Here is a 12,496-nt window from a genome sequence, read left to right as displayed (position 1 = left end):
AATGTTGAAATGATGAATCACTAAATTCATGAAATTTATGCAAAATATCTGCGTCTGTTTACAAAATTATATGATGACTTCTCAGTCATTTTAGAGGTGGCAAAAATGTAATCCAGGCAACTCACTATATTTTCTATTTTAAATAGCAATTGTAAAAAAAAAAAAGTTAACTCATTTACCCATATATTAATTTATACTGTACAGTATATGTTCTTTTTTATTGCAGGTTGCACTGCATTGGGAAACTACACCGACTCAAAGGTCTAGAATTTCATCAAAAATATCTTAATTTGCGTTCCAAAGATGAACAAAGAAAAGTCTTACAGGTTTGGAACAACATGAGGGTGAGTAATTAATGACAGAATGTTCATTTTTGGGTGAACTATTCTTTTAATAAACCAGTGTGACCATCAATTTAATAAAATAAAGTCGCTCGGAAATCGACTGGCCTACAATGGCTGCACTGTCTGGTTCTGATCCAGCTCCTGAGAGCCATCCGAACATCATTCAGTTCCTGGTATAAAAAATAAAAAAAAGAAGAAGAAATGTTCTTTGCTTCCAACTCTGCCATCTACAGATGAATGAGCTCTTTTCAAAGTCCATTCATTGGGGAAATCGCTCAGTATCACTTCCAGGTAAAACGAAGCTAAAAACAGACTTTCATAGAGAAAAAATAATTCGGCAGACAGACACAAATACAGCATCTTTCCGTTCCTCTGGTTGAACGACAGTCCTTGCTCAGCACATGGCTCATCTCTCCTGCAGTCAGTCAGCCAGCCAAGGTCAATTGCCTTTACCCCTTTCATCTCATTCAGTGCTTTATGTCCCTTTACGGCCGACGTTATTTCTCCTCTGCACCAAGGTGACTGCTGGCCCACAAGAGACTGGCACAGTCTGCTGGCCAACATTAGAGATCAGCAGATGCAGCGCTGGCCTGACCCTGTAATTCAGTCTCATTGTTATCCCTTTCCACCTTTTTACGTTTCTGCCATCTTTAAATCACATTATTGCTTCTTTTCACACTTTGCCATTAACTTTCATTTCACATTTCTCCATTTTTGCTATCATAAATAGCATAAGCATTCACTTTTCTCTTAAGTACTTTCTTTTATTCTTCAGTGTCTTTTTCCTCCCCTCTAAATCTTTCATTTGCGCTCACATTTTCCATCTCTTCTACTTCCCCTCTCCCAAATGTCTCCTTACAAGCTGCAAAATCACCTATAACCGCTCATATCCATAAGAGCTTCATTAGTGGGGACAAAATGTGTCTGTTGCGTGCAGCACAATGAAAATCCGGCCCTGGGAGGGAATACAAACATTTAATTATACAGCAATGACATAAAAAATGGAGAGAGGAACACTGAACGAAAGAGAAATGACTTAAAGGTGAAGTGTGCAATCTCTGCAACAAATCAAACTACAATCTGAATATTAAAACTGATAAAATCAATGATTTTAGAGCAAAGGGTATGAGTTTAAGGTGGGATGGGGGAGTGTTTGAGAACTGCAATTTGGTTCTATTAATGCTGCTAAAACACACACACTCATCGAGTACTTAAAATTCATTTTGACAGTCCGTTGACTGCCAAAAAAATCAATAACTAAATAAATAAATGTAAAATTGCATAAGCTATTAGTAATGGATAAGACATCCATTGAAACACACAGGCTTTTTAACTGATTTGGTGCAATCTTTTGGGTAAATAAAGGTTTGTATACATTTTATTTCAATTATTTATGTCTTTAATGAGGTGTAAATTATATTATTTTATTCAACGCAACATAAGAATGAGATGACAGTCAGCTGGGTCAAAATAACCCAGAATCTGCTGTGTCCAATATATACCATAGCACTGGGTTGCCAAATAACCTAAGGAGGGTTGTTTTTAACCTAGCATTTTTTAGAGTGTATATATAAAATATATTAAAAGACAAGCACCAGTAAAATATTCAGCGCTAATCCATTCATCCACATATTTGACTGCTCTTCAGATATTTACTCACACACATATTAGCAAATCAAGAGTAAGATTCAATCGTGCACCACAGTCATTTTGAAACAGTCAGTATCACTCAAAGCCTTCCTGCAATAACATTGCTAAAGCAGATTAGCACTGAATATATTTATAAAAAAAAAAAGGATTACAGGGAAAGAGTGCAAGGCATACAGAGAAACTATCCCTTCTGCAGCCCCTCACAAGAAAGAAAAACATGAAACGCTCATTAAAGGGAGGTGCATTTCGTTTATAGCCAAGAACACAAGTCTGTAATTATTCTTTTATTTGTTAAGTTCATTATTCAGGAGTTTGGAAAAAGCTGAAAGGGGAGGAGGGCGGGGTTTAAATAAGGAGAAACAGCTCACTTAGTTGTCAGCGACCTCAGAGGGAACAACAAGGGGAAAAAAGACAAGAAATTGGGGATGCACAATTAACTTTAATTCCGTCCAATCGCTTTTAATTCCACGCGCTGCAGTAATGAGTGCATTTTGGCAAAGATTAGGCCTATATGCATTGTCATACTAATTTCTTTCTTTTGTGGCATGCACAAGAAAAGGGATGAAAGAAGTTGAAAGGAAGAATTGAAGCAGACGGAGGGAGAAGCCTGGAGAGCAGGACAACTCTGTATTAAAAGATTGGCAGTGTCAATCAGAGCCAATGTTTCATTTTCTCCATCTCTGTCCTCACGCAGAAGAAAATCCTCGGAATGGCACTTATTAACAGCCCCTCTGCTGTTCTTAATTGTAGGCTGACAAAGCCTGTCTTTGGATTTGGGAGAGAGGGACAAAAGCAGCTCTCAAACATCATAGTCACAAACGTCTGAACAGCTCATGAACATCTGAATAGCACTTTGTAGAATGAGTGAGAGCACTGAACGTTATGAATTTTGTCAGTGCCGAGAGGTGGAACTTGAGTTTGGTTGAAACAATAGCGATTGGTGCTGCGCAGTTTATTGCTTGCTTGGCTGTCACTCTTTCACCCTTGTCACTTAAAACTAAACAGAACTATTATTAAACTTGACTGCTCGTCTGGACTCTGACTTGGGTGAAACGGACTAAATCTTCAGTCTGGAAACGTGAAAATTGCAGCTAATGGTTAGCTGGTATGTTTAAATTATATCAATAGCAGTGTTGGCTAAAACTCACACTTAGGGTTAGAGGTTTAAACAAACGCCAGTGACCCAAATGACAACTCTTTTACCACCACAGACATGAATGAGACCTAAATTGTGTGGTTTGTTGAGGAGATATTCAGTTTTAAAGCAACTTTTGCATGGTGAATGATAAAACAAGTGTAAAAAAAAAACCATAGATATTAAAATACAGACCGGTCCGGAACCATCTCAATCGAACAGCACTTGCATCATAATGTTGACTGTCACAAAAAAATTATGTGCACTTGTCCCTCCAAAAAGGCTAATTTTCATAATGTGAACGATGTTCAGTACAAGTAATATCAATAGACAGCACTTGCATCATAATGTTGAATAACACAAAATGAAATGCACTTTACAGTAAAAATTCCCTTACTTAACTTTTCAGTGTACTGTAGTTATACATTACAACACCACAAAATAACTCTAAAAATTATGATTTAAACATAAAACTTTACACCTCAAATAGTAAGTTTTAGCAGATGAATACATGTAAGTGCTCAAATTATAAGCTTCACATTTCTGCTTTTATGCCCTCAAAAACATGGCCCAATTTAGTTGTGGCACACGGTACTCAATTATTTTTAAAGAAAAGAGGATAGGAGTCAAAATTATTCTTTTTAATCAAAGAAGTGCTTTTGATTGAGCTTTACTTGCACTGAACTTCGAACATTGGATTTTCGGGCACAGAGGACATCAAATGTTACAAAGAGATGCCAGCTTTAACACGGACAGAAGGGTGTTTTCTCATGCTGTAACCGTTCTACTGCCTCTCTTAGCTCAAAACAATTTGATTCCATCACATTCACTTCAAACCGAGACTGCTCTTGTTTCAATACATCACTGGTGAACTTGTAAAAATTGGAATCAAGAAAACAGCAACGTGGGGTCGATCTGGCAATCACTGCTGTTCTAGATAAAGAGACAGCATCCCTAGCCAGCAGAACTGTGCAGTCCGAGGTTAAATGATTTGAACTTCTGACTTACCGTGTAACTAGACTGGAAAGGAAAATAGGCAGCTACTGTCTGATGCGATTCTCTTAGATACTCAGTGTATGCTTGGGAAAAGCTATTGTCAAAATGAATGTTTTGTCTGCAAACAATTTTGCATTATGAATTACACGAGTCGCCATATCCTTTTAACCATGATCAGAATCAGATACTGCATCCATGAATACTGATAGCAGTTCAGTAATGTGTCGAAACAATACAGTAGAAGATTGTAAACAGCACGTGAACAAATTCACACAAGAAAGGCCACATTATAAACACATCCTCTCTCTTTCGGTCTCTCTCCATTACGGACACTGTGCGGTCTCTGTAAGTGTTAAACTTCATGCTCTATAAAGGCATTTCACACTTGTTGGTACTAACTGTGGCACAATTTTGCTTAGTAACTGCTAAAATACCATGTCATTTAATTTAATTGATTAAAAAAAAAAATTGTTTGGTGAAAGTGCACAGGGTGTGTTTTAATATGCTTTTTTTTGGGGGGGGGGGTCTATGTGCATCTGTCAGATGGACATCCTTTGACATTACATCAAATCTCACTGGGTTCTTTTCAATGCTTCACACCATGAACACAGCGTTTTTAGGATTATGTTTCAAGTTCAATTTATTCTTACTGAATAAAAAATGTATCCGCCTGAAAAGGCATGTGTTCTTTTATGCACATTCTACTGTTTTCATTCAGCACATTTTATCCAAAATCCCATGAATTCGCATAAAAAAGAAAGAAAAAAGAAAAAAAGTGAACTGAAAACTAGGTAAATTCAGTATTGTTTGTATATTTATATATAGACAGTCATGCATATAAATGTGTTACATATGTTCTATTTTTGAATAATTATATAAGGAAGAGCAAATTTTCATGCATACTGTATGCTGTGCAACAGTGTAATAATACATCTAAAAACATGCCTCCATGTCAGTTCCAGCTGATCTAGATGTTTATGATGCAATAAAAACAAGATGAACACCATAAGACCGAATCTTGCTAGAGATTTTTTTTTTTTAAAGGACAGTACTCCCAAAAATCTAAATTCTGTCATCATTTACTCACCTTTATGTTATATTTCTCATTGTGCAGCCCGAAAGAAATATGTAGATCCAAAGAAAATAAATGAGACAAAATGTACATTTTGGGGTGAACTATTCCTTTAAGATGATGTTACCATTTAGGCATCATCCCTGTGCCTCACAAAAATCTGTCAAATGAGCCCGGGGGCAGCTTTTGTAGGTTAAATTAGTGTAGAATTCTATGACAAGTCTAAGAGACTGAGAGAAAATGACAGAACGAATAAGCAAAATGATCAGATCCTCAAACAACTCATCAAATTCCCATTAGCCTCTGGAAGGATGAGGCAGCGCATGTACAACAGCGGCAGCAGTCAGTCAGTGCACTTCCAGTAGGAGAGAGAGACACTCAAAGCCGAAGCAGAGAGCAACACGCTGCGCAGGAACCCGCCTTCGCTTGGCAGGAGTTGGCGCTCCTAACAGAATCAAAGGCTGCTTTTCTTCCCATTGAGACACACAGGCTCAGAGGTCAGCCTGCCTTTCTTGGACCAAGATGGAGAAAAACTGAATAAATGGGCTTTGTGAGACAATGGGTTATTGCCGTGTGGGCAGGCGTTTGTAGCACCGTGGCCTCTCGCTTTGACGAAATAAAAGAGAGTGAGAGATGCTGCGCTTCGACTGGAACGATAAAAGTAAATACTTTACCCTTCTTTGCTGATAGGGCTTCATGTCTGTGCCACAGTGTGTAAACATTTAGATGTACTGTGAACTTGAGAGGTGCGAGACTGGAAATAAATTTACAGTGCCTTGCAAACAAATCTGTGGCATATCATACGCCGCAGACGGAGTTACATGTTATAAAGGACAAATACAAAAGGATCTGAGTAAACAACAGTGTTAAAAAAAAGCATTCCATTAGGGAAGACCGCAAGCTTATAAACGCATTTGATAGAGTAGTGAATCTTTTCCAAAAAAGTGAGGAGAAAAAAAAAAAAAGACAGAAGATTCCCGTGGGATACTCTGGCCTCATATGGGACCTGTCAATCAAAACTTGTGTGAAACCTCAAGAGGCTAGCTTTAAAAAAAATAAATAATAAACTTACTTTCCCACAGTCATCAAAAATTTCATCTTCGTATAAATATTTATTCCTTTAAAGATTGGTTAAAAATAATAATAATAATCTTGACTTATTTTAATTCAATTTAGAATGTTTTTCCTTGATTTAAACACTTAATCCAAAGCAATTTTTTTATGCAAAAAAGGGAAATTTAACACCTAAAAGGGTTATGCTACGGTCACAAGTCAAATAACATTAATCTAGTTAAGTTTGGCACAATTTTAAGGACTTTTTTTTCACATTATTTTTTATTATGTGATATACTCCTCATGCTTGTTACACAGCTCCATTGTAACAGGGAATCCATCCAAGAAAAAGATCAGATAGTGAAAAAGAGAGCTAAATTGCTGAACGATTAATTTTCATCAGCAGCCAGTCTCACTGACGGGACTTAATCCAAAGCTAAGCCGATTAACAAACTGATATTTGTGTTCCTACTATTCCCCACAAGTCTTGCTACTGGCACGGCTCCTAAATGTCACGGAAGAGACTGATTTAAATTCACGGCCGTCTTCAGACAGACTGAAGTGATAACCGATACGGATCACAATAATGAGTAATACAGCCAACTTAACAACAGCACACTGCAGTGGTCAGATCTCTCATCATCATAATTATTAACCCTTTCATTAACTTTGCAATCAACAGAAAGACACACTTTAATTATTTCCCATATTACAGCCTGGAACTGATGAGACTATTTATTGACAGCAATAACTCCTTAAAATTAACATATTAATGACCAAAACAAGATCATTTTAAATATGTATGTTTAGTATTTAATATTTATGCATACTTTTCAACTATAAATATTAAAGCAGTTATAGACTTCTGTATTTACTTGCTTAAATTTCATTATATTTGGTAGTTAAACCTTTATTTCCTTTCATTTAAAGGCTAAAACTGTCCTGCATATGGAAAACTGTATACGTCATATGTGGCAAACATTTTTAAATCACATTTTTACCTTAATGTTCTTTCAAAATGTACCTCTGATGTGACAAATCAATTTTTACAAGTATTTAAACTTCAAATGTCTCCATATGAATATTACCTCATAAAACCAGCATGCACAGTAATTATAGATGAACTGGAAACAAGTTTTAGATGAAGTATACCAGGTCAAACCACTACACAACATATTGAACTACCCAACAATAGTTCAGAGCAAATCCATTACCATATTACTTGTTTTTTTTTTTTTTTGTTTTTTTTTTTTGGTGAAGGTTAATGTTCTTCAAACCTGCACTTTCAAAACAGTTCTTCATTAAACTTAAAAACAAAAAGGTGGTTCTGCTTCTGTTGCAAGCAAAAGAAAACAATCCGGAGCTACAGTAGCTACATCATTTGTTTTCAAAGTAAATGTGTTATTTACTTTTAACAACTGTAACTTTGCTGAATATCCCTACAGTGTTGTTGTTTTTACCTGTAAACCCATTAAAATCGCTCTCCCTTCAGGCTTTGTAATTTATTTAATCTAAAATAACAATTGGATCAGCATCGCTTCTCCTCCGGCAGCGCGGCGGAGCGCAGAAGTGCGTCAGGAGCGCGTGCCTTTGCCAATGACACGGAGATCAGTAACTAACCATTAGACCTGATTAGTTCGTGCTCTTTACCTGCTTTTGATTAGTCATTTGAAAAGACTCGATTTTACCCGTTAGTTACTAGTCAGTCTGTCTAATCGTCACTATAAAAACTGATAAGAAGTTAAAACGAACAACGCAAAATGCGCATAAAGACACAAGGGATATTTGAAATAGTTTCGAGGTTTTCAAATTCATCGAATGGCGTAATAAATTCGCTATAAAAGTTTTCTTGGATGCTTTTAATGAGGTCAATTCAGTTCGACTGTGATGGAGGATCGGTGGCAACAGCATCATTTATACTACTATAATCGATATCGAGGTTTCATATTGATGAATTTGCTTGTTCTAGATGGATCTACGTTTGAAAATTTGTCACGATGGCTATTCATCAATGCATGTGATTGCGTGTGTGTATGTGAGAGAGAGCGAGAGAATGATTATGCTTTGCTTAAATTATTGCTTTGCGTTTTATTTTATATTACATATTGAAATGATAGGTTTCAATAATATTGTTTTTAAAGATTATATATTATATACTTGGATTCAGCAGTATTTGCACGCATATGTGTACATGCCAATAAAGTGCAGAGAAAGAGGGAAAGAGGGGGAGATTTTTGATTCAGACCATCTCGGTTCATATACTACCACCATGTGGAGATCTGAACGCCATTGATGCGTATTCAGGTTATTCTTGCCATGAAATAGCAAATCTGCCACTTTTGTTATGTCTTATATTTTCCAAAAAGCTATTTGCATTCCAAACACACCGAGTCTGTTTAGTTGAGCAAACTTTTCAATAAAACGTATTCGAAATAGACATATTCCTACTTAAATGACGTAATAAGACAGCGTACGTATAACATAACTTTTGCATTTCTACATAAAAAAAAAAAAAAAATGAAACGGATGAGAAATCAAATACTGTGCATTTGATTGCACGCTGACATTTTAAGTTTCCAGCCCCCGAAAAGTCAACCACAAACCAGTCGCACGCACCAGAGGTTCGACTCAAGGCAACAGAAGTGACTTTTCACATGCATGGAAACCAATGACCACTCCAAATCTTTCTCAGACAGTGTACGGACTGAGAATAACAAAACAAACGTCCAGTTAGACTGAATGCCCCTTTCAGTGCCACTTCAGCAGTGCCATTCAGCGCTATCAGTGCCGCTGCTCCAACTGTACACCAGCTTACTTCACACCAACACACATAAGATACTCTATGCGTGAAATCTTTGCATCATTGTGGTGCTGAATGAATGCCAGTCATTTACCATCACAATAACGCATACATACTTCAGGGTTTTATTGTTAAGATAAATGAACAGACACAATAATGGTTCCTCGTACCAGAGGATGGGTACCGCGAGAAGCATCCACAAAAAGTAAGCAGAGCTGATAGGTGCGTGCACGAGACGCATAAACACCTTTGCGCACGAGACGACGGTCAGTCGTTTACTCACCTTGCTGCGAGTCGATGAGACGGACCGCGACAGAAGTGAGGAGAACCCCGAGGCAACACAGAGAAAATGCCAGCTTCATGTTTGAAGTTGCCCGTGTGTTTCACATGTCCAACACCATATCCTTTTATTTTAAATGTCTTAAGACAGGAACGCAACTGCGGTGGAGTCACTTCTCAAGTGCTGCTATTGCGTGTCAGAGTAAATAACGTGATAAGACGTCCCGTTTAAATGGTAAAATAGTCCTCAGGAAAGAGTGTAAAAGTTCAGGTGCGAGAATTTCGCTGTATAGTGCTTTGACAGGATCTCGACTCAAGGCTCATGCAATTAGGCTACTCTATTCAGACGCTCTTCAGCGCTGCGACGGCACAAAGCCTAAGGCACGCCCCCACCAAACTCCGCACCGCCCTCCGCTGATCTGATTGGTCCAAAGTCTGTATAATTAGACAAGAACCCGCCCTCCCACGCTCAGCGTAAGTTTTTGATTGGCTCAAGAAGCGCTCGCTTCTAAATACACCTGTCTTGTTCTGAATACGGCGTCTTCTTCAACTGGGCATTTGGTCACATTTGAAGAGGTTTTTCAAAAGTTTTCCCATCAAGAACTTCCAGAGAAAGCAGGCTGACATCGTTATTTCGAATAAAGCTCTACAGAAGTTATGTGTAGTTCACTTACAAAAGTATAAAAAGTAGCATCACAGGACCATCCCAGCCTTTCTTTTTTTTTTTTTTTTTGTAAAGGCTGGCTGTAGAAGTCTATGTGCCTATAAAACAAACATTTTCTTAATACATCTCTAAATAGCTTATGGTTTATAACATTTATAATATAGATAGTACAAGGTTTGTTTGTCAATATTTTAATTTCAGATTTCAATGAATTAACATGATCTTTTTATGACTTTCCCGATCACTTAGATTACTGTAGTGATTTTTAAAAATCGCAATTTAGCATTTTATATAAATATAACCATGTATATTGATTATTTAATAAATTTACATGACTTCTCCAGAGCTGAAAATCAGTCTTAAAATGTTCTGATATTTTACAGCCATCTATTACTGTGTGAGCCCTGCAGTGATATCAATTAAAAAGGAACGCTATAAAAGTGTTACAGAGAAAATCTAGCTATGTTAGTAGCCACTGACTTAGTAAAGCATCTCTGGATCTCTTAAGGTCGAAAAACTCTACAACCTGACACTTAGCCAAGTCACTTCAGTGACACACTGCATGTCATTCACACCTGCTATCAAAGACGAGGACTGTAGGACGCAATAATAAAGTAAGCATCTGGTATGCTTCACACCGCCTCATATACAGTAAATAGGTCACATTACTCAAGAACAAAAGAAATATACAGTGCAAAGTTTGGATATTCCATTGTTTTGACTAAAACAGCCAATGTTTCAGTGCACCTCATACACACAAACAAACACACATCCATGTTAATATCCCAAGGTGTGTGTGTACAGTATATATGTAACAAGATATGTATTGTATTATTACAAAATATCACAAGATTTGTTTATTAGATTCATACTACAAGAAATCTGTAGCTGAAACATAAAATGCAAATATTATAAAGTGTGTGTGTGTGTATGATATAAATTCACACACACACACACACTATGTGGTGATTAAATGAAACTGGTTTGAACCAGAATATCCAATGCACTTTCATTTTCACTGCATCTTTATTCCTGTAAACTCTGCTTTTTAGATCACAATTATGACGGAGTCAAAGAAGAGTTTGACAGGCTGATCTGCTGGTGTATAGCAGCTGCATAGTTATTGTAGTACTGACCTTTCACCACAGGAGGGAGTCATCACCACACCTCTGGGGTTACCGAGGGTCAGAGCCAGCAGGAGATCAAGCTGTTTCCACCCAAGCATACAGCCCTGCAAATGACATTGGCTTCTTATCCTTTGGCTCTTTTAAAGAAGCAACTAAGTTTTGCAATTTGATTAAATATTATAAAACATCAGCTATCACTTAACAAGACACTTTCCTGTTCTCATTTGTCAGCTCAAGAGCAAACAACACAATTAAGCGACAAAATATTCAAATGGACTTTTTTTATATATATTTTTTTCTTTAATAAATCTCTCAGAATGGTATGTATGAAAATATCTTCCAGATGCTCTCAATCGCATAATTCATTCTCCGGATTAGGAGAGTGAATAGCAGAGGTTCCGCCGATTGGCCAAAACACCCTTGATGCCGGGTGTAGAGCTAATCTAATACATGACTCCATGATTTGTTTAATGGATGAGAGTTAGCTGTGCAAGGACCGCCAATAAAACCTGGGCCTCCAGAGGCTCTTCCGTGCATAATGATTCCAGACACACAATATCCAAATAATGAAGCGGCTTTATCAAACTAGGCAGAGCTTATTTCCACCAGTGTCCTTCTCTCCCCTGCTATCTCCCATTACACTTCCTGCATTCAAACCGCATCGACACTCAACAGCCTGCCACAAAAGACCAACAGCAGTGTGTGCCAGAGAATTAGTTAATTTCGGGGAAAAAATGAAATTATTTACATTCAGGAAATGCTATTTCCCGACAGACCATCAGAATCACTAGAGATTATATGAGACTGAATGTATTATGGCAACAGAAGTGGGCAGAGATTGTTCAGGGTACACACTGAACTGAAATAATTACTCAGGTGTTAGTTATCAAAGCAAAAAAGTTATTTTAAAGTGTCAATGTAAAAACTTTAATTAAAATATAGGCTGTACATCATGAAGCCGTGTTTTCTTATCTAGTTAACTCCATATACATAGTAATATGTTTGCATTTCATTTCCTGTCTGAACAAACATTTGATTCTCTAAAGGAATAGTTCGCCTGAAATGTAACTTTTCTTTTTCGAAACAGATTCTGAGAAATTTAGCATTATGTCACATGCTTGCCAATGGATCCTCTGCAGTGAATGGGTGCCGTCAGAATGAGAGCTGATAAAAACATCATATTAATCTACAAGTAATCCACACAACTCCAGTCGATCAACCTTTCGTGAAGCAAAAGCTTCGATTACTTTGAGTGATGCACATATCGAGCACCATTTACATCTGTTCTAAACAAATAAGTCAGTGGATTTGACAACAGGGGATAGACTTTTTTACTGGAAGGATACATTAATATGGTATTTTGGCATGAAATGACT

The 12,496-nt window shown here is 37.2% G+C and overlaps 1 protein-coding gene across 3 annotated transcripts in view; it reads right to left on the bottom strand.

Moving 5' to 3' along the window:
- The window catches only part of erbb4b (erb-b2 receptor tyrosine kinase 4b), a 287,765-nt gene extending 277,717 nt beyond the window's left edge, over positions 1 to 10,048 (bottom strand). For 2 of the 3 annotated variants that reach the window (XM_026271454.1, XM_026271455.1), the window contains exon 1: positions 9,334 to 10,048. In XM_026271454.1, coding sequence (XP_026127239.1) covers positions 9,334 to 9,412 — 79 coding nt within the window. In that variant the 5' untranslated portion in view covers positions 9,413 to 10,048. The remainder of the gene's footprint in view (positions 1 to 9,333) is intronic. The other variant, XM_026271456.1, reaches the window with a different exon arrangement.
- Between the last annotated feature and the right edge of the window lie 2,448 nt (positions 10,049 to 12,496).

The sequence above is a fragment of the Carassius auratus genome, chromosome 9 (assembly GCF_003368295.1).
Source record: "Carassius auratus strain Wakin chromosome 9, ASM336829v1, whole genome shotgun sequence".
NCBI lineage: Eukaryota > Metazoa > Chordata > Actinopteri > Cypriniformes > Cyprinidae > Carassius > Carassius auratus.
The sequence above is the reverse complement of the archived record's forward strand: the minus strand, read 5'-3'. Positions and strand labels throughout refer to the sequence as shown.